The sequence below is a fragment of the Felis catus genome, chromosome C1, assembly GCF_018350175.1.
Source record: "Felis catus isolate Fca126 chromosome C1, F.catus_Fca126_mat1.0, whole genome shotgun sequence".
NCBI classification, from domain to species: domain Eukaryota; kingdom Metazoa; phylum Chordata; class Mammalia; order Carnivora; family Felidae; genus Felis; species Felis catus.
In genome coordinates, this window is record NC_058375.1 from 173,691,473 (window position 1) to 173,717,474 (window position 26,002).

Here is a 26,002-nt window from a genome sequence, read left to right on the forward strand (position 1 = left end):
CACTCTTGAGCTGAGGAAAGTGTAGAATCCTCAGTATTGAATTCAGAGGGGCATCGGAAATCATCAGAAAGCTATTACTAGGGAAATGACATGATTGATGGGAAATGGTTTTAACTTCAATGAAGCAAAAAATATTTGGAAATTGTACATCTTGATATCTTGACAAATGCCATAATAACTATTATCAGAATGACACCAAGGAATATTTCAAATAGCAACAGATAAGTCACCCACACAAGTCACCCATTTAAGAAAATTTTATGTCAGTGTAGGTTGAAGTGAAAGTTTACAGAATTGAAACTCAAACTGACAAGTTAAAAGAGATTTTACATGCTCTATTGAAACATTAGCAAGTCTTTTGTAATAGTTTATTATTTTGGAGAGAAAAAAATGTCTTAAAGGAAACTGCCTACATGTCAGAAGCTTTTTGAAGAATCCAACACTTAAATCAAAATACTTTCTAATATGTACTGCCTCAACTCATAAAATGCATCAGTAACTTACATGTCCAGATTAGTCTTGTCTCTATGACAAGACTTTATTTAGAAAAGCTAGCAGTCCTGTCTCTGCTCACCATCAGAGCAACAGCCACAGCATAGATCGATCCTTTATCAGTCAGGGTCTATTGTTAGAGCTGCCATAACAAAATATTACAGACTGGGTGGCTTAAACAACAGAAATTTAGATTCTTATGACTCTATAGGCTACAAGTCCAAGATCAAGGTATTGGTTTCTTCTGAGGCCTCTTTCCTTGGCTTACAGATGGATGTTTTCTTGCTGTGGACATGTGGTATTTTCTTTGAGTGTAGGCATTTCTAATACCTCTTTGTGTGTTCAAATTTCCTCATCTTATAAGAATACCAGTTAGATTGGTTTAGAGCCAACACTAATAGCCTCATTTTAACTTAGTCGGATCTTTAAAAGCCCTAGCTCCAAAAACAGTCACATTCTGAGGTGCTGAGATTAGTGTTTTTAACATATGAATAAAGGGGGTATAATTCATCCCACGACAGAGTCCTTAGTTGCAGACAACTAAAATCAAGTCTAACTTAAGTCAAAAGGGAATTTATTGGAAAGATTGCTCACAGAATTTAAGGAATCCTGGAAATCTTAGTAAATCAGAATCTTGGGAAGCCTAGAAACTAGGCTAGGAAAACAAAAGCAGCAAGAGATAATAGCAAAGAATGCAATTAAAGTCTAGTACAGATGCTGCCACTGGCCTACCACCACTGGACTTGTAATACGTTTAATGCTCTTTAGGGGAAGAAAGGAAATGGGTCAGAGGGGAGGGATATAAGCTAGAGTTTGTCAAATATAACATCTTTTGTAGCTTTGCTTTTAGAGCCATGTAATTATTTTATAGTTATGAAACAAGGGTTGTGTCAAAATGGCTCGGGGGTAACTTTCAAAACCTGCCAATGGGCCAATATGGGACAATTTGAGGATCAGTGCAAATTATAACTCTATTTGTATGAAATTATACCAAAAGAAAAGTGAGTATCATTCAAAAAGAAACAAAACAAAACGAACTCCTCAACGCTTCCAGAGTCTTGTCTCATTCCTTTGAGAGCAAAAGCCTTACGCATAGGTAGGAGATAACAGGAAGAATCTGCCTAACTCTAAATTATGTATCTAGGATTTGGTTGAGATAAGGGAGAAGGAAAAACTTGCCCCCTTTAGCTGGTAAAGTAGGAATTTTAATGTAATGGGGAATTTCTCGCTCACACATACACACACAGGGAGTACCTTTGCTTTGTTTTCCATCTTGGATCTCTACCCCTTTCTCTTTCTTCCCCCATTTTTATTGATACAAGTAACATATAACACTGTGTAAGTTTAAGGTGTACAACATGATTTATGCATACACTGTAAAGTGATTACTACTATAAAATTAGTTAACACATTCATCTCACCTCACATTCACCTCACATAGTTACTTCTTTTGTATGTGTGAGAGACCTTTTAAGATCAACTACTCTCTCAGCAATTTTCAAGTATACAAAACAGTATTATCAACTATGGTCAGAAAGGACCTTTGGATGTTGGGTAGCAAAAAAAAAAAAAAAAAAAAGAAAAAAAAATTCTACTTCAATACCAAATCTCCTAGAGCCTAGTGACTCAGGTTTGAAAAATACATTCTGATGTCTTCTAAAGATGTAGTTTTGGGAATGGTATCCAAGGCAGTAAATTCGCAGCCTGTCCCTCAAATCAGCCAGACATTTTTTGCATCTTTTTTTTTTTTTTTTTGAGCTCTTTTATGGTGGGCATTTACTTCAGGTTTGGTCCTGGTCCCACTATTCCCTAATGTATTTCACTCATCTTGACACCCAAGTTTATATCCCTGCCTTCTGGGCATTTGAATTTGTAACCCCAGACTACAACATCAAACTTCATTTAGTGGAAGTTCACTTTGAATTATGAAGAAGTAGAGTAGAAGGTCATCCCTACTCCTATTGCCATTTTCTATTAGAGACCGCAAACAAGAATTACCTTATTTCAGAAAATAGTGAATTCAATGACTGAGACTTATTTCTAATCTATGAAGAAATAACTATGAGAGGGAGAGAACTATCAGAGAAGATACCACATTTAGAAATGTATGTATTTCCACCTGAGGCCAGGAAGGATCTTTTTTCTCTACATATCACAACTTCAGGGCAGAAACAAAAGCAAAGGCTATAGGCAGAAGGTATAATAAGAATTATGAGCCTGGGGGCGCCTGCGTGGCTCAGTTGGTTAAGGGTCCGACTGCGGCTCAGGTCAAGATCTCACAGTTCATGGGTTTGAGCCCTGCATTGGGCTCTGTGCTGACAGCTCAGAGCTTAGAGCCTGCTTCAGATTCTGTGTCTCCCTCTCTCTCTGCCCCTCCCCTACTCATGCTCTGTCTCTCTAAAATAATAAACATTTAAAAAAAAAAACAGAATTATGAGCCTGGGGCGACTGTTATAATTTATGAGATTCTAGGTTCTTTGTATTTTCCCTATACTTGTTACTTATTATTATTCATTAGTTTCATGATTGCCAGTAAAAATTCTTCAAAAAACAAAGGACCCAAAGTGTATCTTTGAAAGCACTAAAAAAAAAAAAAAAAAAAAAAAAGAATAAATTAAGGCAACTACATTTCACCCCTACAGGAAGTCTTAAAGGAGAGGATCTCCAAAGAATCAAACTGATTATAACACTGAATAAAGGGGGAAGCAGGCTGGGTCCCTCTGTGCTCTAAGAACAACTACAAGAACAAAAGATAAACAAGGAAGTAAATAAGTAAGTAAAAGACAGCATAGTCCATCAACCTGAGACAGGAGACCAGATGAAGTAAATTTCATGAGTGTATACACAGACAGTCCCCAACTTATGATGATTTCACTTACAATTTTTTGACTTTACAATTATACAAGACTGATATGCATTCAACAGAAACCATACTTCAAATTTTCAGTTTTGATCTTTTCTTAGGCGTTTATGTGATAAGATACTCTCTTCTGAAGCTAGGCAGAAGCAGCAGCCACAGCTCCTGGTCAGCCACATGATCACGCCATTCTGTTTTTATGCTTTCAGTACAACATTCAACAGATCGCATGAGCTATTCAATACTTTATTATAAAAAAGGCTTTGCATTAGATGATTTTGCCCAACTGTAAGCTAATGTAAGTGCCCTGAGCACGTTTAAGGTAGGCTAGGCTAAGCTATAATGATCAGGAGATTAAATACATTATGTGCATTTCAACTTAGACGATATTTTCAACTTACCATGGGTTTATCAGGACATAACCATAAGTTCAGGAAGCTCTGTATATACACACTTCAACATTATCTATCTCAACATAGAAAGCTACTATTCAAATAATCAATTGCACTAAGTAAGGAGATTCCTAGTTCTCTTCTTATGGAAATTAATGGAAAAGATTTTAATTTTGTAATGCTTTAGTTTTAGTTTTGAGAGAGAGAGTGCACTCATGAGCAAGAGCAGGGGAGGAGCAGAGAGAGAGGGAGACAATGGATCTGAAGTGGGCTCTGCGCTGACAGCAGAGAGCATGATGCAGGCCTGGAACTCACCCATCAATCAACCCCAACCGTGGTAACATGACTTGAGCTGAACTTGGACGCTTAACCGACTGAGCCACCCAGGCACCAAAAAGAGATTTAAAACCTTTATCTATAAAGATGACTCCGGGCACGACAATACTTCCTAACAAAAACAGTTTAATAATCATGGAACAATAACAGCCAAACATTATATATTTTTTTAAAAAATAGCATTTTGGTTTATATAAATATTAATGGGCACCAATCACTCATTCAAGTATTTTTTCAAACAAGACCACTTTTGTAATGTTAGTGATAGGAATTTAGACTTCAGAGTTTAAATCCCTGTCTCAGCCTTTACTATGACCTTGGGCATGTGCCTTCCTTTCTGTACTTCATCTATAAAATGCAAATAGTAACAATTCCTACCTCAAAGTCCTTGTAATAACTAAATAAAATAATGTGTGCAGTGTTCCCAGTAGTTCCCAGACTTTCAAGCACTTCATGAAAGCTGTTGAGATGTGCTCTTCACACACAAACTACGTTTGGTTAATTTCACATTAAATTTGGGTTTTTAGGTTTCATCTAGGCACTTTCCTAAAATCTGAAAATAACTTGTTAAGTATTGGACATCAAAAGATTTCAAGTTCCCCTTCTCTGGGAGGTTACTCCTGGCGCCCTTCAAATGAAACTTTTTCATTTCTTTATAAACCTTCACAGGAACCTGAAGCATGCTGTGCTCGCCGGCCGACTGGCCCTGTTCCATCTGTGCACGAGAAGAAAGTAACTGCATAGTTTGGCCCTGAGTTTTGGTGGCTGCTCGGCGATCATTCAGGATACAGACAGTAAGGGCGACCATTAACCGAGCAAGCAGGATAAAGGATCTCCCATCTTCAGCGAAAAAGAACGCGAAGGAAGGACCCAAGCGCAGCCGGCACCAACCAGCTTGCCCCACTGATCCTGAGGCCTGCCACAACCTAGAGAGCCAGGTGGATGAGCGACATCACAAGTGACGCCAAGTCATTTTCCCACGTCCCTTCCCTGCCCCCTCCAGGCCTGCCGCGGCACAAGCGCACGCGCAGCTCCACTTCCGGGCTCCGCTCCTCGCTACCCACCATGCTCTGCGGCACCGACCTGTCGCAAAGGCCGCATTTCTGTGGTGAGTGAGCGCCTCGCTTTCCGTGCGGTGCGGCGGCGACGGAGGCCCGTGCCCTCTTCCTCCTGCCGCGGGGCCAGATCCCCTGACGGTGTCCAGCTGCGCTTAAGTCTGGCCGGTGCCACCTCTCTCCGCAATGCCCCCCAAGAAACAGGCTCAGGCCGGGGGCAGCAAAAAGGCGGAGCAGAAAAAGAAGGAGAAGATTATTGAAGTGAGTACCCACCCCCCCTCCCCCACTCATGCTGCGAGCCCTCAGGGAAGCAGCCTCCTGGTCCCCCGCTCCATGGCTCCTGCTCGCGTCTTCCGGGGCGACGTGTCCCTCTGTTTGGCTCTGTGTAGCCCACTGCCCCTTCTCCAGCCCCGTGATGAAGCTCGCTACCTCTCATCGCTATAGTGACGCTGCTGGCGCCCCCGCACCCAGCCTTTGCTTTGCTTCTCCGCCCACACGCCCGCCTTCGCAGACCCCGGTTCAAGAGGGCACCCCCACTCCAGTGCCCGCTTCAGGGAATTTGTCCTTCTCCAGTCCTTAAAATTGAAGACGTTTCTAGGCTTGTGTTTTTAAAAAGTACGCTGAATGGGGTCGGGCTAGACTCCTTCTAGCAGGCCGGCTCAGGACGAGCTTTGTGTTCTTTTTTTACCTAACACTTAGGAGTACTAGTTACTTCTTTCGAGCCAACAAATTACCATTTCGTGGTTTTCCGATCCATTTCTAAACTGGTACAAGTTGCATAGAGAGTGGAGATTTCTTTAAGGTCGCAGCCCACCGATTTGTACATAGCTCTTGATATATACGTTGTAAATTACATCGACAGTGCTTGAAGAGAGTACGTTTCAATGTCACTAGCTGTGTTGTGTCGTATCTGAATTTATTATATATATTCATTTAGCGCACTGAACCTATATAGCTCTTTAATGGCAGAGAATACTGTTGACGTTCTTGAATGTGTTGTATTTGCCTTCCAACGACTGCTAGTGAGTTTCTGAAGAGAGTGAACCATCAGTGAGTTTTAAGTAGTTCTTCCTGAGCTTTGGATGTAATTGGAAAAAAAATGACCATTTTTCTGCGTGTGGTATACCGGAATAATGGACAGTCTTTGTGGAATCGTTACTTTTTACAACAGCCCGACCAAAATGCCTGTTGGGTGTTTTGAAATGATAAGTTTATTTATAAATGTTTACTATTTTTAATATTTGGTATTTACAGCCGTGAAAAATAGCAATGAAAGCGCTCAGGGCTGCATAGTATAAACTTAATCAGTACTTGTGTTTGTTTCTTTTCACATAATTTTTAACGTTGCTGGTTTAACCTGCCTATAAAGAATTCTAGTAATCTTGGCCAAGTTCCAATTCTGAAGCAGAACCTGTATTCTAATTGCCAATTTGTACTATTTAGAACTGTGAGGAAGCAACATAGCCAGAACTTTAAAGGCAGACTGACTGTCATCTTCACATCTGTGTCTAGTATTATCGTTTTGAACAATCTGGACTACTGGCACTTAAGTAGATCCCTGGGAATGGTGATCTGCTAGCATTCAGTGCTGTGTAAACCAAGGATATTTTAGGGGTGACATTTTACTTGTCAGTTTTCTTTACTGAGAATGAATTAACATGATACAAAGTGAAATTTCCTTGTAGATAAGAAATTAAATGTTACCTGACAAAGTACCTCATGTATTATTGAGCTTTAACTCTATGAAGTTATTTGTTTCATTTGTAATTGGTAGGAGTATTTTTGTTTTAAGTAATTGTGAATGAAAGTCATTGATAGTATTTATCAACTAGGAATGTCGATAATGGCTTTGTTCATCTTGTACAAGGTTATTCTTAAGGTAAAGAGGAAGCAGCCTTAGTTTCATTAATGAAGACTTAGCCAAAGAAAAAAAACAAAATTAAGACAGTTGCATTCTTTCATTCTTTAACTGACAAAACCCTAACAGAGTGGTGAACTTAGCCTGTCCCCCCCACTCCCATTTATCATAAATGATGAGCACCTTTTTTAAATTTTTTTTATTTTAATGGATGTAAGGTTTTGCAGATGGAAGTGTGTTGCATGGATATTTACTACCACTCGAGAGGTACAACAATACTGTGAATTAGTGTTAAGTTTTATCATTTGTTGTAAAACTAGATTTATAGAGAAAATTCTGTTACCCAGCCTAGTTAGGAAATAATATATTCCTTTTTGTTAAATACTATAATAGGTGCCTTTTTTTTTTTTTTTTTTTTTTTTTTTTTAACTTTGCTAAAGCCCTAGCATGTCTTGATGGTTAGTGCATGGGGTTAAGGATAAAAATTGATTATCCGGAGCTAAAACTGATGTACCTCTCATCAGCAAAATGGAGTGAATTTCTGTATTACAGAGTTATATGATTCATGGGTTAAATGAGATGACATGTAAAATACCTGACATATGATACATACCCAATAAATAGCAGCTACTATTATTTATTAGTATTATAAATAAGAACTAGTTAGGAGAAATAATCAGACTGACCTACACTGTCTGTACAGGGCTTTCTGTCACTTGAAATAATTTCTTTATATTGCCTACATTTTTTCTTTCCTTCTTTAAACCTCCCAAAATTTATGAATTCATTTGGATTAATAGGTATTTTTTTTTCTGAAATGAGTATATCGAAAAGGTTATGGTTCTGTTAGACATTCATGCAGTTATCCCAAATGGCATATAGCATTTGCTTTCTTATAGCTAACATTTAATAAACTGAAGTCAGCTTTGAGAAATAAAGGGTTTGATTATGGAGAGAAATAATCTTTGTGTTTGGGACAAGTAAATAAAGGATATCCAGCCAGGGACTTGTAGCAGCAAGGAAGTAGTAATAAGACACCTATAGAGATGGGATCTAGATGTGTGAAGAATGGAGGAAGAGAAATGATTGGTTGCCAATGAAAAACTTAAGTCCAAATCAACTGTTGATTACTTGAAGCTAGATTAACCAGCTGCAGAATATCTCTTGTATGAATGGACAACAAAAATACATTAGACAGTAAGTACGGGGGGGGGGGGGGTGGCGGTGGGTGAACGTGACCAATTAATGAAATAAAACAATGCTAACCTCTATTTACTCTAGTGACCCTAAAGGTAGACCACAGTTATCTTGGAGCACTAGTCAGTATTGACCTGCTTTCCCAAACCCTTCCTTTTTTCAGATATCTTGTTTAAGGAGTGGAGGCTGGCTGTAAAAGAAGCATGAATATATAATAAGGTGGGAAAGGGAAGAAGGCTCAGTTTTTTTTAATGTTTATTTATTTTTGAGAGAGAGACACACAGAGTGTGAGCAGGGGAGGAGCAGAGAGAGGGAGACACAGAATCTGAAGCAGGCTCCAGGCTCTGAGCTGTTAGCACAAAGCCCGATGCAGGACTCTAAGCCATGAACCTTGAAGTCATGACCTGAGCCAAAGTCAGATGCTTAACCAACTGAGCCACCCAGATGCCCCAGAAAGGGTTAGTTTTAAATGAAGTCTGGAGTTCACTGAATGTTAAGGCTGTGGATCCTCAGGGAGCCATCCTTTTTTAAGAAATACTACCTGTTTTCTAAACTCCTTTGTATTCAGTTTCCCAAATCTGAAACACGCACACAGACACTTACACACACTGTTCCTTCCTTATAACCTAACTTTTGGGGCCTTATTGATCCAGTGAGGACTATTTGTTTTATTTTAACCATGATTTGGATTTGATTGTAACTTCCAGTCTTCCTGTCTCATATCCCCCAGACCCCCAAATCCAGGATAATCTTCAGGTAAGTGTTCGTCCTAAATTCAAGAAAAAGGGAGAAAGTCCTTTTAAAGTATTCCAAATTATAAACCATTCTATTTTCACTAGGTTTGTTGATATCCCAGATCAACAATGTGGTATTCAGAAAGCTTTTTTTGTACCAATCTGCACAATAACCTAATTAGGTTTCTCTGGGAAATAGTTTTTCACAGTGGGAAGAACAAAGACTTTGCTTGGAGTCAAATATACCTTGGTTCGCATATCATCTGTGTCACTTAATAGTTAACTCTTACTGAGCCAGACATAGTTATCGATGTGTTGGAGAAAGGAGAGAAGACAGCCATCTACAAGTGATAAACTTATGCAGCTTCTTTAATTCTCTCAGTAAGATAAGTATTATTACCCTTTTTATAATTGGGGAAACAGGAACAGAGATTAAGCAATTTGCCCAAGGTTACTAAACTGGCCATTGGCAGAGCCAGGATTTCAACCCTGTAGGTCTGGCTGCAGAGTCCTTACTGTTAACCAGTGTGCTATACGACTTCTTTATAGTGAATCTTTTAACTTTCATAACAATCCTAAGAGGTTAGAGTGAGACCCACTTTATAAATAAGAAAACTGTGGCAAAGAAGGTAATTTGCCCAGTTTTGTTTGAGATTAGAACTTTGGCAGTCTGACTCCAGAACTCATAAATCGTCACACTATACAGTCTGACTTAAGAAGAATTATTGGAGATTTCTGAGCTTCAGTATCCACATTTACGGAGTGAGATAATAGTACATCACAGAATCGTTAAGAGGATTCAGTAAAATAATATTGAGGTGTTTAGGTTTCGTGAATGCTAAATGGATGTGTCCCCTGTCTCCATGGAAAAAATAATTTCTGAGCTCCAACCTAATTAGAGACTTTAAAAACACAACTCATTCATTATCTCTTAGGCTGGTTAATTATGTGCTAAAGCAGTGTAGTTAAACCTGAAAAACTGTTTTTCTTCAGGGATCTGGAGCTTATATACCTCCACTAGAATCTGTTGTCATGAGTACTTCTTTCTAGCTGGTCAAGTCCCCTTAGAGGACTTTTGTCTTTCCTAAATCTTTATATGTCAGTATCTGCCTTGATATTTGGCCTTGTTTATTCATAGTTTGTTCATTTTCTGTCGTTAACGTTTGGGGCATGGTTTGAACTCCAGTTATGCTTTTCTCTGGCGAGGCATATGTAGATGCTGTTGCACTTTTGATACTGATTTCTTTTTATCTAGGGTTTTCCATCTTCCCTGCCCCCCATGAAAGCTCACTTTTTGTAAAAGGAAAGTATGGCATTTCACACCAGTTGATGTATGTCCTCACCTCTCTTCATATGTCACGTTATACTTGACCATCTTTTCTTCTTACTGAATTGAATGTTAAATTTTCTTACCTAAAAACAAGGAAAACCAGCCATTAAAAAACTCAATTTCAGCTTGTATGTAGCTTCTTTTTAAAAAAAAATTTTTTTAATGTTTTTTTTTATTTTTGTGACAATGCAAGAGACAGAGTGCAAGCTGCGGAGAGCAGGTAGAGAGAGACACAGAATCTGAAACAGGCTCCAGGCTCTGAGCTGTCAGCACAGAGCCCAATGCGAGGCTTGAACTCAAGAACCGTGAGATCATGACCTGAGCCGAAGTTGGACACTTAACCAATTGAGCCACTCAGGCTCCCCACCTTCTATCTTTTTTTTATATATACGTAGGTTATAGAAAATTCATGTAGAATTTTGTAATATGGGATATTAAAACACGAGAATGGAAATTTAAGTAGGGGAAAGTGAAATTTTGATATATGGATGGATATAGATGTGATGAATGAATAAAAAGAGAACTTTGTAGAGCTAAACCCCTCTTCGACTTGTAGTCTTAAGAACATTGATCTATTTTATTGATTCTGAGATTCTGAAAGTTATGTTGTGTTGGAATGTCTTCACATACTAATCCTATCAATACTGTTGTTCTTTTCCAACTTGTCCACATAGGTATTCTTTACCTATAATACTTTCTTCCTATTATCTTGTCCCTTTCCTCAGAAATAATACCAAAATAAAGGCTTCAAAATAGTCCATTTATTGCAGACTAAATTCCTCTCAGAGGGTCTCAGGTCCCTTTCAAAAGTAAAGACCTTTTTGCCTCTTCTTCCTTTTTCAAACCCACCCATAACCAAGAATGAGAAAGAGATGCAAACTCCATTTTAAAATTAAACATATAGGGGTACCTGGGTGGCTCAATTGTTTAAGTGTTCAACTTTGGCTCAGGTCACGATCCTCATGGCTTGTGAGTTCAGGTCTGCTTCGGGCTCTCTGCCCTGAGTGTAGAGCCTGCTTGAGATCCTGTGTCTCCCTCTCTCTCTCTGCCCCTTCCCCACTTGCATGCGCTTTCTCACTCTCTCTCTCTCTAAAAAATAAACACTAAAACAAATTAAACTTCTATTTCAACCTCAACCTACAAAGTTTGGTAGTGTATGCATAAGTGGGTAACTGGCTCAGTAGAACAGAGCATTCAGGCCTGAGTGCCACCTAGGATTGTGTCATTAAGAACCAAGTGGATTTGCTCTGCAGAATTCTGGAAAAACTCAATAATGGGAGGCACTGGTTAATGCAGAAGATGAGAGGCTGGAAACTGAGGGTTACAAGTCTTAGAAGTAGCTGATGGTTCTTATCTACGAAGACTAAGCCAGATAATTTTCCCAATGAGAAATCAGGGGTGGAATAAATCAAGAAGCCTATGTTTCTGGAACTCTAGGCACAAAGGAGGTGGAGGGGAGAGTAGGAGTGGGGGTGGTTAAAATATGAGACTGAAAGGAGTCTGTGCAGTGAAATGACCTAAGAGACACTCTCTCTCACCTGCTCTCTTCTCAAGATCTTTAGTCAGGCTTAATGCACTCCTAGGCAGAGGATCCTTCTGAGAAACAGAAAAGCCATTTAAAAAAAAAAAAAAAAAAAAAAAAGACTTCAGATACCAGTATTTGGTGATTTCCTGACAGCCTTGCCACCCATTCATCTAAGGATGGAACCCACACAGCAAGCCTCCTGTATTAGTTTCCTAGGGCTGCTGTAACAAATTGCCACAAACTGGGTGACTTAAAACAACAGAAACTTATTTTCTCACAGATGTGGAAGCTAGAAGTCTAAAATCAAGGTGTAAACAGGGTCATACTCCCTCTCAAAGCTCTAGGAAAACATCTTTTCTTGGGTCTTCCAAGATTCTGGTGGTTTCTGGCACTCCATGGCATTCCTTAGCTTATACCTACTCAAATACACAGCTCAGACTTGTAGAGTGGCTTCTGAATGTTTTTGTACTAAATGCTTATGAATAGATAGCCAAAGATCATTAGTGCCTTGCACATAATAAGCATTCCATATGTGATAGCTGCTATCATATTAATAGCTTTCACAAATTACTATATTAATATTCCAAATTTAAATAAGGTATCGCTTTTAGTTAGGTATACCTCAATTTTAGTATTTCCATATTAACAACAGCTAGGAATGTGTACGTTTCAGTAATTTGAGTTCTATAAATTTAACTGTTTCGAAGGTCTCCTGGCTGGCTCAGCATGCAGCTCTTGATTGTGGGGTTGCTAGTTTGAGCCCCACATTGGGTGTAGAGATTACTAAAAATAAACTTTAAAAAAAGTTGTTTTGAAAAGATAACTTACCAAAACAGAACAAAACAGTGCAGAACTTAATGTATCTTATGCAGTATTTCCCAAAATGTGTTCAGTACTACACAATCCTGTAGGATACTCTGAGAAGAATGCATTCTGAGGTAAAATAAGATGTGGAATTGCTCCTAACTATATCCCTTCTGGTAAAGGCTCTAAGATATTGTACGCTTAAGAATTAAAAATACTGTTAACCAAGCATTTTCTTAAACTTAACTTGACTGTAGGTCATCTTGTCATGTATCACAATTCTGCACATCCAGAATTTATATTCAGAAACAGACTTTGGAAAAAGCATCATAGAGTAACAGGTTTAGTAATGATAAGTATGTATTAAATTGTAAAGAATCCTGGGTCATATGTTGCCTTGACTTGATGTTTTAGCGTTTTGCATGTCTATATAGCATAAGAAGGAATAGTTTTCTTACCAATAATTAAATGAAAGAATGACTTTTAGATATGACTGAAAAAACAGATAAAAAATAATATAAATTGCTAAGTTATTTCTGTACTCTTTTTCATTCAGGATAAAACTTTTGGTCTAAAGAATAAGAAAGGAGCAAAGCAACAGAAATTTATCAAGGCTGTCACTCATCAAGTTAAGTTTGGTCAACAAAATCCACGTCAGGTAAATAACTTAAATTTCTGCATTTTCTTCATATGAATGTAATAAGGCGTCTGTTACAGATAAAAGTATTTGGCATGGTAATTGTATTTCAAAATGTAATCCTCCTCTAAAACTTTTCTGCATCTTCCCTTTGTTACTCAGCAATACCTCTTAGATATTCCTCCAAGCCATTTTGATATAGCTCTAATTTATTCTAATGGCTGCGTACTGTTCTAGGATGTGGATGTACTATATCCATCTGTTTCAACTATTTATAAATGATCTCTTTGTTTCCAGCGTTTTGACACTAAGAACAATTCTGCAAGAAGTATCCTTGTACGTGTGTTCTTATAGGCATTTGTGCTTTTTTTTCTGTGGCGTAAATTATCTATGACACATTTCTAGATCAAGGGAAATGGATTTCATTTTTTCTTCCAAAGGAAATGGATTTCTAATTCAATAAATTATGTCCCTTTCTGTAGAGATTGTAATACTTCACATTTTCATTTTCAGTACATGAGTTATAGATACTAAAGTTCTTTTTAAGGTTTTCCAATCTGGTAAGTATAAAATGAGATCTCATTTTTACTTTGTTTCCCTCACTACTAGGAGTTTGAGTATCTTTTGTTTTGGTTTGGTATGTTTTTGTTTTGTTTGAGTATCTTTTCATATGGTTGTTGACTGTCTGGGTTTGTACTTTTCTGACTTGTCTATTCATATCCTTTACTTTTCTGGATGTCTTTTTCTTGTCATTTATGAGAGACACTTTATGTCTGCATTACAGATAATTTGTGATGTTTCTATTATATCTGCTATACAACAATTTTTACTTTTTGTATTGTTAGATATGTCTAGATTTTTTAAATAATCTGCACTACTAGATCATGTATGTTTTCTTACAGTCTATAATTTGTCATAAATTTTTATGTCACAAAGTTAATTTTCTTTCAAATGAATAGCCACTCATACCAGCATCATTTACCACTGAATTGAGATACTACTATTGACATATAGTAAAGTCTCAAATATGTTAGGATCCATTTCTGGATTCTCTTTTATGTTCTATTTATTATATGTCCATAAACTAGTGTCACATTGATTTTGATTCTTGTGGCCTACTAACATATTCTATTAGATATTAAAGGGAGTCCTTTCCCCCAGATGTTACTCCTTTTATATTTTTCTTGGCTACCTTAGGCATTTATTCTTCCATATGATTTTGAAATAATTTTATCTATTGGCAGTGCATTCAAAAAAAGTTAGTCCCTTTTCTTCAAGTTATTTAAATCTTTCACTTTCTTGAATTTAAGAATTTACAGACCTGCATCTTTACTTTTAAAATGTACTTTTTTCATCACTCTGTCCTTTTTCTTAACTTTTGGAAATACTTTTCTTTTCATCTGTGATATCAGAATATATATTTGTGATCCCAGTCTGAAACAAATTTCTGTCACTCAGATTATCTCTTTAAATTAGTGCCTCCAACATAGAGGCACAGCCAAAAACTATTAATCTTCCATGGTGCTAATTTAGTAGCCTGGTTTAATAAAAACTCATGCTGAGATCTTGGAGTCAGATCAATTTGGGTATGAATTCCCCTATCTTCTTTGTTATATGATCTCAAGTTATTTAGCAACACTGGTCTTAATGTGTACAGTGGAAGGGCACTTACCCTTGTAAGGTTCCTATGGTCGTTAAATGAGAACATAACATAAATCTTCTGGTGTAATACAGGTGTGTGGAAATAATTCACTTTTCTTCCCTTATCCCTTTTTTCAATCCTATTCTGCTCTCCATATTTTCACTTGTGGGAAGTATATTGACTGGTAATTTTATATTTCATAGACCTGAGAAAGTCATAACATTCGTGGTGGTGGTAATTGGGATTCATAGTACATTCAGGATTATATTTTTTGATAATTTCTTGGGTACCTGGGCTTTTATCTGTGAAATGAGCAGCAGTCCTGCTGTTAGAGCCAGGCAATAGGCACCCTACTGTAGGCCTTGTGTTGCAGAGGATGACCCTACTCTTTCGCCTCCAGACATAGCTCTCCCACAGGCAAGGAGTCAGTGAGGTCAAGGGAATTTGTACCATCTCTCTCCACAATAGTTCAGGGCCTGCAGAGGTCATGTTACCCATGTTTATCTTAGAGTATCCTGTGCTGCCAAGTAGCACATATGCCTGAAGTAGTCAAAGATAGGGTGTGTGTTCACTTCAGTGACACATGTATGACAAAAGAAGGGTGTGTGCTAGGAGTGTGGACAGAGCCTGAATCCACACCATATCCTACCCCATACCTTCCACCTTCATGCACTCACATGATGGGATGAAATTCAGGGTGGGAAGAGGAGGAGGAGGAAGGCGTTGACTGCTGCTTTACTGCCATGCTCCAGTGTAGAACTCCATGGAACCTGAGCATTTTAAATTTGAACCTGTCCTTCCAGGTCACAAGGTATATTTCTTAAACAGAGGTATAAACCATACTTTGTTTAGCATTAGCTTGATTTCTAACTTACAAATATTCTAACTTACAAAAATGGTTTATGAAGCCTCCGTTGTACTCTTGCTCTAGGCCCCATAAATGTTAGACATGTGCCTAGTGAGCAAAAGATATTTTCATTAAGATAAAATGACTTAAATTTTTTCTTTTTAAAAAATGGTTTATAATTTTTCTGTTTAAACACATCCCATCACATCATCAAAGTCAGGATTTGGGATGTCTTTAACCTAGCATTTAGTCATTCCCTTCCTAAAATTTCTTCTTCCATGAATACTTCTTTGTGCTGGATTTCTATCTATTTCTTTGATGTTTCTTGGACCCTTTTGTAGGCTTTTTAAGGTTCTGTTGCCTCATTTAATATTGGTATTCTTCAGGGAATTGTGCTCTTGTCACTTTTTTTTCCTTGTCACTTCTTCATGCTGTCCTATCTCATATACCCTAAAGTTTTAATTATCTATAAGCTGTTTCTAAAATTTTTATTTTAAAGCAGACCCTCTCTCCAGATACCAAGATCCATGTCCACTTGCCCTATCCAGATGCTCTGTAAGCATCTCGTACTCAGTATGTCTAAAACTGAGCTCATCTCTAATTTCTACCCTGAAACCCGTTCCTCTTGTATTCCCTGTCTCGTTTAACAGCACTAACCATAAATGTAATAATTCTAGACTCCACCCTCTCGCCTACATTTTATAGATATGTCAGTCACTTAGTAGTGTCAGTTCTGCCTCTTTAAGAGCTCTCTCTCACTTCTCTCATCTTTTCTGCATCCTTGCTACTAATGTCTATGTTAAGCTCTTGTGTTTTCTTGCCTACAGCAGTTGCATTAGCCTCCTAATTTTCCTTGCCATTCTTTGGCTCCTTCTAGTCCACTTTTCACACAGTTGCCATTGTGATCTTTATAAAACACAGTCTGATTATGTCATTGACTTACTTTAAGCCTTTGAATTTTCCCTGTCACCTGCTGATACAGTCCAAACTTTTCATTGATGTTTCTCATACCCTGTTCCTTCTGGTCCCTGTATCTTTGCATTGGCTGGCTCTCTCTGCATTCCTTTCCTTGCTCATCAGAAGAATTCATCCATAAAGTATTAGCTCAGTCTGATTTTTATAGGCATGTAGGTAGGCATTCCTTGTTCCCAGAGAACCACATATTATATTATAGTTGTTGACATGTCTGTCTTCCCACTAAATTCTGAGCTTCTTTAAATAAGCATCTTTATCTTTTCATCTTTGTATTCCCTGTCATCTAACATAGGACCTGACATATAAATATTTGGATGAATCCTCTAATCATATTAGGTATGTAAATCGTGTGCCTGGGACTGTGTCATATGTCATATTTGTTTTGTTTAATCTCCCACATTGACCTAGCTCAGTGTTTTCCCACAAGGGTACTGTAGGTATTTTGGGTGGTACAGTTCTTTATTGCGTGGGACTGCGCATTTCCTAATGTTGGCATTTCTGATCTTCAAAATGCACCCACATGTTTCTGGGGAGTGGGTGGTTGTCATAAGAAAATCCCAGGTGAGAACCATTTACTAAAAAAGCTGGGCATGTAGCAAATGCTTAATAAATGCTTATTGCTGTAAGCTTTTGAATATGCTTTTTACTTGGCATGGTACCATTTATAAATTTTTTTAAAAGTCAACTGATATAAAATCTCACAGTTTCGTTTAAAAATTTAACCACACTATTTAATATATACCGAAAAGCCATTGTAACACTGATACTAAGAGGTAAGGACTATGTACGTGTACATGTGTGAATGTTTTGTTATGTTAGTGATGCTATAATGTACTATTGTATAGTGAAAACAATTTTATTATATGAAATCAAATTACATATTATACCTGGGAATATTATAGGTAGCACAAAGTGAAGCTGAAAAGAAGTTGAAGAAAGATGACAAGAAGAAAGAATTGCAAGAACTAAATGAGCTGTTCAAACCTGTAGTTGCTGCTCAAAAAATAAGTAAAGGTAAACTTTAAATGTGAGGGTATTATTTTTATCAAATAATATCAAATATCAATATCAATAATATCAAATCAAATATTCATGGTTAAAAACTCTTAATTTATTTTATGAATACACAGACAAAAAAAAAATAGCAGAAACAGACCCATAAATTACAGAGAACAAACTGATGGTTGCTAGAGGGAAAGGGACTGGGGGGCGATGGGCAAAAGGTTGAAGGGGAGTGGGAGGTACAGGCTTCCATTTATGGAATGAATAAGTCATGGAGATAACAGGTACAACATAGGGAGTGTAGTCAGTGGTATTGTAATAGTGTTGCATGGTGACAGATGGCAGCTATAGTTGTGAGCATAGCATACAGACTTGTCAAATCACTGGGTTGTACTCCTGAAACTAATGTAACATTGTGTTATCAACTATACTTCAATTTAAAAAAAAAAAGTCAATTTGTTTTAATGTCTATTCAGATTATAAGCTGATGTGTCTGCTATGGAAATGATCCTTCCTTTGTCAAAATCTGTATCAGTGACTTTTTTATGAGTCCTTTGTTTATCTGCTCAGCTATGTGATTGTACAACTATAACTCCAGCTACTAGCCCCCCACTTAAGGCAAAATTAAGGATTAGACAGTCCACTAATTGATTTATAATATCCATTCTTTGGTGGTGGCCAAGGCAAACCTATGGTTCTATAAATTGTAAGTTCTAAACTCTTGGCAGTATACCTCCATGTATATTTCTCTTTTGTCTCTGCTTCATTGACTCCAACTAGACAATGACTGTGGAATGTGTAGGAGTTTGTTTGGTTTCCCACCCCTGGAAATAAGAGTAAGAACGGTAAGAATAAAAGAAACAAATACAGATATGAAATGCTGTAGAAGGGACTTTAAAGAAATGTCTTAACAGTCATTTGTAAGTGGTATTTTCCTGTCACATCAGTGAATAGAAAAATAACCAGTTCACCAACAGTAATTATATCTCAGATAGAAGCTATACTTTGTGATCTGGCAGATTGTAATACAAATATCGTGTGTCATTTGACATAGGTGCAGATCCCAAGTCTGTGGTGTGTGCGTTTTTTAAGCAAGGACAGTGTACTAAAGGAGATAAATGTAAGTTCTCTCATGACTTGACTCTGGAGAGAAAGTGTGAGAAGCGAAGTGTTTACATTGATGCAAGAGATGAAGAACTTGAAAAAGGTATTTTTTTAAGACCTTTTCTTAAAACTATCTTTTGGTTGTTACCAAGATATTTAGTACTTGAAGAATATTTTGGTCTTTATGAGGGCTGTGTTTGTATAGATAGATAGATAGATAGATAGATAGATAGATAGATAGATAGATAGATAAAATTGTTTTCCATAAAGCCTGAATTTATAGCATTATGTCCTTGATTAAATGAATTTTGAATTTTTCTCACCCTCTCTTCCAGTACCACCTTCTTACTTGTCTAAACTACGTAGGATTTTGGTGAATAATTTCGTAACACTGTTTATTCCTACCTATGGCATAATTTAAAGAAAATGTGTTAGGTCATAAATCTTATGATACAGTTTTCCTGTTTAAGGAGATATGCAATATGTTTTGGAAACAGTAGATAAAATTATAGTATTTAGTTTTCATATCTCTTTTTATTTAGATACTATGGATAATTGGGATGAGAAAAAACTGGAAGAAGTAGTGAACAAGAAGCACGGTGAGGCGGAAAAGAAAAAACCAAAAACTCAAATAGTATGTCCTTTTCTTGAATTGAGTTGCTGTGATATTTATCATTAGGGAGAATTATGTGGCAAGGTATTTGCTGCCATTTTCTACTGGATTATTTTTTAGATTATTGGATCTTTTGATAAAGATAAAGTGCATCAAGCTTTGTTTTTGGAATTTACAAGTGTAAGTTATATAAAATTAGATTCTTATTTCAAAAGTAACCTTTGAAAACCATGTGACTAAAGTCTTCAAATACCATTTTTTAAGGTGATTTTACTTTCTATCAAATATGGATGAATACAATTACATATTCAGATAAGAATTCTTTCCTTATTTTTTTGTGCAAAATGAATGGAAAGAGAATTGATAAACACTCTGTTTTAGCGGTAGGTAGACTTTAAATCAAGAAGGTTGAAAATATTGTGACATTATGAATTGCAAAATGAGCTTTGGGTAGGTAATGGCTCTAGTATTCCAGGAAATGTACTTTTAAAAATCGGTGCCTGTTTCTCAGACCTTCCATTCATGTCCACATATTTATCTGTAGGGAGGTTATGGTGAAAAACTGGTGTGCTAGAAAATTTCTGAATACTAGTTTAACTTATATCTGTTGTATTTTTTCGGGAAAAGAGTATTGTTTGTTAGTCAGTTTTTCTTATTTCTGAAGTTTATTACATGAGGCTTCAATACATTGTATCCTTTGTTGTTCCTTTTGTACCTTGCTTCCTTTCTCTCTTCATAGATGTGAGAAATTGCCTATAATTTCAAATAATTCAAATAATGTATCATTACTGCAATTACTGCATTACTGTAATTAGTTTTTAAGAAGGATCAAGCCAAAACAAAATCATTGGTTTTAGTTTTTTATAACCATTTATATTTTTTCACTTCTTTAAAAATCAGACTGGGTGTATATTTACAAAGGCTAAACTGAGACATGTCCTTTTGTATAATACAGAATTTGGAACAGTGTTGAAAATTTTATGTAGATCCTCTCTAAAGGGAGTTTGCCATTGTATTAAGAATTTTAAGATTATATGTACATTTCTGTACAAAGTGTGCTCTGTACATAAGTGAGTAGCATAAGGATGTGAATAAGAATGTACTTGTTCCATAAACTTCAGCATTTACCTTGGAAATGGACTACGCTGAGCCACTACTGGTGAATATTATTGTCTCTATAGGTATGCAAGCATTTCCTTGAAGCTATTGAAAACAACAAATATGGCTGGTTTTGGGTATGCCCTGGAGGTGGTGATATTTGCATGTATCGTCATGCACTTCCTCCTGGATTTGTATTGAAAAAAGATAAAAAAAAAGAAGAGAAAGAAGATGAAATTTCATTAGAAGATCTAATTGAAAGAGAGGTAACTAGAAATTTCTCATGCTATGAAACTAAAGCAGTATTTATTGGGAAATTATAATATTTACCACTTGGGGGCATTAGCATGTTATGAAAGGGGGGAAAAAAATGACCTTTTCCCAAAGTTGCCTTACTTTTTATTTAGTTTTTTTTGTATGTCTAAAATGTAAACCTAGCCAAAATCATTAGCCCATCATGACATTAATTTTGGGATTATAAAATAACTTCTAATGCTATTGGCTTATCAAATAAATTCTTTCTGTAAGATTGATATACTAGTATATTCATTAAAATAATATTCAGATTGAACTTGAAGTTTTAGATGTTTTTCCTGATGTCTTATTCTTTAGCTATTTTACTAATCAAACGTGTTAAAGGAGACAACTTCTACAGTTTTTCAGTTCATGTTTTTTCATCATTCCTGGACTCAAAGCACTCACTCTGTTGATAGAGGGGAATATGTCTCATTGAAGAGAATCTTCCGCTATTCATTTCTGGCTCAGCACAAAAGAGGTTTACTCCATGAAATAGTAGACACGGCTACTGAGTTAGATATGGCTTTTGGGAGTGACAGGAAAATGTTGAGATTATTGGAAATTCTAGATTTAGGGTTGGATATTTCAAATTATATCCAGTTTTCCCTTCTTTTGGATAACCTAAATATGTTGTATAAATGTCTAAGGTTGGGATTATATATACTTGTTCTTAAATGGTCATATTGTTTAGCATCTCAACGGAGGCAATATGCTATAATAGAAAATACAGACTTCAGAGTCAGGTATATTTGAGAATGTTTGTATCCTAGTTCTACAACATATTAGCTGTTAACCTTTGGTAAATTTCCAATCTCTTTCTGTTCGCTTATTTGTGGGGATCAATGTGGTAGCATATGTGTATAAAGCATTCAGTACCAGATACCTGGCAGATGGTCAGCAAGTATTATTTTTCCATACATTTATTACTTGATTATTGGCTCTGAGAAGATGATGTTTTTGCTTAGTTTTTTTTCCTCATCTCCTGAGGAACACAAATGAAACCTGGGTATTGTCATAGTGTTTTTCATATTTTTTTGTTTTCATCAGTTAATTTACATTAAAACAATTTCTCCTGACAAGTTTTCCTCACTTTCAATTTTGAAAAGAAATCCAGCTCAGGATAATATATTTTACTGCATTTAGAAATGTTTGTTTTTCTGGGGCACCTGGGTGGCTCAGTCGGCTGAGCATCCAGCTCTTGATTTCAGCTTAGGTCATGATCTTAGAGTTTGTGAGATCGAGCCCTGCATCAGACTCTGTGTTTACAGCATGGAGCCTCCTTGAGATTCTGTCTTCCTCTCTCTGTTCCTCCCTCGCCCGCACGCACGTTTGTGCTTTCTCAAAATAAACATTAAAAAAAATAAACATTAATGTTTCTCAAAATAAACATTAAAAAAATGTCTCTCTGGACACTCGTTTTGCTCATTGCTACATAAAATGAAAATGAATCAATTTATTCTAAATTTGATGTCTTAACAGTCACAGGTAAAGACTTACTTGCATTAAGAGAAAACTCTTAAATACTATTAAAGGTGATTTGGTGGGGGAAAAAAAAAACAACTCTTTTCTCTTTGCAGCGTTCTGCCCTAGGTCCAAATGTTACCAAAATCACTCTAGAATCTTTTCTTGCATGGAAGAAAAGAAAAAGACAAGAAAAGATTGATAAACTTGAGCAAGATATGGAAAGAAGAAAAGCAGACTTCAAAGCAGGGAAAGCATTAGTGGTATGTCCCAAACTCACCCGAATAGATTCTTTATTCTTTATTTCATTTTATAATTTCTGTGCCATGCAAAATTTATTGTAACTTAATCATGTGTATGTCTGAAATCAGTAACCAGGAAATGTTTGAAATTTGCCCTGAGTTGATATGTTTGTGTACCTGAATAGATTAGTGGTCGTGAAGTGTTTGAATTTCGTCCTGAGCTGGTTGATGATGATGATGAGGAAGCAGATGATACCCGTTACACCCAGGGAACAGGTGGTGATGAGGTAAGAGGAAGCTTTGGCACTTGTGCTCATGTTGATGGAGAGAGCCGATAGAAAGTAACAGAGTAACATGGTTAAGAGTAGCAACGCTGGGACATTGGTTCAGATCCTGACTCTAACCTGAGAAATTACCTATACTATAGGTCTCCACACTCTTCTATAATAGAGACATGCAAGGTACTTGTGAGAATTAAATGGGTTAATAAAATTATAATTCTTAATAAATTAGAACAGTGACTGGTATAGTTAAGTACCTGTATGTATTAGCTGTAAAAAGTATGTGTTTTATTTTCCCTCTAAAAGAAAAAAAAGATTTGTTTGTTTTCTAATATTTTATACTGAAAAAGAAAGTACAGAGTAGGAAGCAGGAGACAACAGCAGAATCATTTAGTTATAGGTAAATGTAGCTGACTATTCATTCTTGGTATGGTATAAAGTTCTGACTTCCGTCTTTGAGTTGAAAATAAAAACACCATATTCTATATGTCAGAGGAAGAAGCTTGAAATATGGCATTGCTTTTCTTTTTCTCAAGTTTCGAAAAAGGAATGAATTTTGACAGTTGTCAATCATTTGTTTTCACTTGGCATTAGTAAAAATTTTGTTTCACTAAGATAAATGTCAGAGGTAAAAGGCAAGTAATTTATGAAAACTGTCCTCCTAAGTAACAACTTTCTTTTCTGTGTTTTTAAGGTTGATGATTCAGTGAGTGTAAATGACATAGATTTAAGCCTGTATATCCCAAGAGATGTAGATGAGACAGGTATTACTGTAGCCAGTCTTGAAAGATTCAGCACATATACTTCAGAAAAGGATGGTAAGTATGCTAATTTGTGTGTAATTTGAAGAACTAGGATTCTGTCTAAAGAGGGAAGGGGGTAGTTTAGACCACACTGGCAAACTTGGATGCCTGCAGGGACCAGACTGGCAACATAAATGTGTGGTTTGACTGTATATAGAAATAGTGAATAGTGGAAGCTGTAGAAATGGGTGACTGGGTGGATATTGAAGCCATTAGCTGAAACTAGAAGGGGACAGAAATGAGTTTGGAGGTGTAGGTAATCAGTTTGGGATCTCATGATACGAGAACATTCTAGAACACACTGCAGACCTCAGTGTTCTGGAGTAGTCAAAAGAGGGAAAGCTTAGGAAAGACTGAGAAGGACAGAGGAAAATTAAGAAAGAAGTTTCAGAAAAATCAAGTAGGATGAGAACTGGAAATAATTCTTCAGTTGCTGTTAGAGAAGAAGTTGTAGGAACAGGGTGCCAGTTTTCATCAGGACTGCGATGATAAGAGGAATGAGGAGAAAAATAAGCACATATGTAATAGTGCCATGACTGAAGAGTTTGAAGAGAAGTGAAAGTTCAGCATGGTTAGTATGAGAGAAAAAGGTAGGAAGAATACTAATCAAGGCAAAGGTTGAGAGAGCAAAACTAAAACTTATTTTTACAATAAAGGAATACAAGTTATAACTTGAAAAACTGGCTTGCCTTCCTGAGATCCAAGTGCTGTAAGACAATATTGTCTTAATGCCAGTATGGAGACTGATTTGCTCCTTTTACAAGTAGGACTTTGGTGGCAGTAGGTATGATTGTAAGAACTTCCAAGGCTATAATCCCTAAGATTTTTGTGATCAGAGATGTTTGAAATAGCTAAAATCTACATTAGGCTATTAAAAATTATCTTTGTGTAAATACTGGTGTCACGAACACAAAAAGACTGCATTTTTGTTTTCTCAGTTTTTTCGAGCCTGTAAGGAAAAGTAGCTGCATAGCCCTAGTCTAGGTTCTTTTTTCACAGCTTGATGACAGGATGAAATGTTTTTGGATTCACATGTATTTTCACCGTTACAACTAGTGTGATTTAACTACTGTTACCCCAACCAAAAGCTAAGTAGCTGCTTAAAACATTTTTTGATTCCATAATTATTTATTCAAATAAAATATGTGGAAGTTGACCGTTTAAAACCTAATTGCTAGGTCAGGTAGGAAACAAAATTGTATAAGGTAAATCTTGTTCTCAAATGTATAGACTGTTAAGCAGTTAAATGTCTATAGTACAAGACATACCTTACACTAGGTCTAGGTAATTGTCACAAATAAGCTTAGAAAAAGAAAGATCAGTTCTTGGGGGAATAATCTTAGGGAAGGCTTTCATGAAAAAAGGAAAAGAAATGTAGTATCAAGTCTGTGACTATCAATTGCTAATGGAATAGTGTTTTTTGTTTCTGGGCCTTATTGATTTCAATATTTATTTTTAGAAAACAAATTAAGTGAAGCTTCCGGAGGTAGGGCTGAAAATGGTGAAAGAAGTGATTTGGAAGAGGACAACGAAGGGGAGGGACAGGAAAATGGAGCCATTGATGCTGTTCCTGTTGATGAAAATCTTTTTACTGGGGAAGATTTGGATGAACTAGAAGAAGAATTAAACACACTTGATTTAGAAGAATGACACCAAACAAGTCTGAAAAAATTAAGCCAGCTCGGCATGAGTTGAAATTGACTACAGTAATTTTTTTCCACCTAGAATTCTTCAACAGGATGTTTATTTCCCATGCTGATTCTGGAGGGCTTACTCTCCTCCCAAAAAGGAATATTCTCCCTACGTCTTGTCTTCTGACTTTGGCTACATCTCATAGTAAGTTCAGAGTAGTTCATGATAAATTGAAAATATAATGGTCATTGCAGAAAATGATTGTTGTAACTGTCCATTCAAGTAGGAAGTGTAACTGCTTTTCCAGCTTTTGATTTTCATTGGGCATGTATTATAAGAACAACATAAATTTAAATTTAAAATACCTTTCATTTAATGCAGTTTTTAATGAGTGATTTCATTTTCTTTGTATTTATATGTTTTAAAGACTGCCTTTAAAATATGAGCACTGTATTTCATAAAGGAAACTGCATATGCAGATTCAGTATTGTATATCTTGGGACAATTAGATGGACATATAAAAGGAAACTTCTTTAACCTGACAGAATCAGCTGCAATGCCCTGTGTTAAACTGTTTTAAATGTTTCCCTCTTCTTTTTTGCCAATAAAGTTGTAAATAAAGACCATCATACATTAAAATCCAAATATGGTCCTTTTTTTTTTTAAGTTTTTATATGAATATTTTTTTAAAACCTGTAGCTTAAGGATTTTAATTAAATATTATCTCTTATAGTTACCACAGAAGGAACAGACATTTAAGGATTCTCTTAACTGGATATGGAACTGTG

At 36.4% G+C, this 26,002-nt stretch overlaps 1 protein-coding gene across 1 annotated transcript; it reads left to right on the forward strand.

Moving 5' to 3' along the window:
- The first annotated feature begins 5,156 nt into the window (after positions 1-5,156).
- On the forward strand, positions 5,157-25,859 carry ZC3H15 (zinc finger CCCH-type containing 15). The gene is made up of 10 exons (XM_003990925.6): positions 5,157-5,393; positions 13,137-13,238; positions 17,584-17,695; positions 18,738-18,890; positions 19,330-19,421; positions 20,582-20,764; positions 22,373-22,519; positions 22,684-22,785; positions 23,474-23,597; positions 25,042-25,859. Exons 1-10 carry the CDS (start codon positions 5,319-5,321, stop codon positions 25,230-25,232), a joined length of 1,281 nt encoding a protein of 426 aa, XP_003990974.3. The 5' UTR covers positions 5,157-5,318; the 3' UTR covers positions 25,233-25,859.
- The last annotated feature ends 143 nt before the right edge of the window (positions 25,860-26,002 follow it).

Bases quoted from the DNA above. Each gene is read 5' to 3' on its own strand.
- ZC3H15 (XM_003990925.6), top strand. From the start codon at position 5,319: ATGCCCCCCAAGAAACAGGCTCAGGCCGGGGGCAGCAAAAAGGCGGAG. The intron at 17,696-18,737 runs GTAAACTTTAAA...CATTTGACATAG, and splicing joins TGCTCAAAAAATAAGTAAAG to GTGCAGATCCCAAGTCTGTG. The intron at 20,765-22,372 runs GTAACTAGAAAT...TTCTCTTTGCAG, and splicing joins AAGATCTAATTGAAAGAGAG to CGTTCTGCCCTAGGTCCAAA.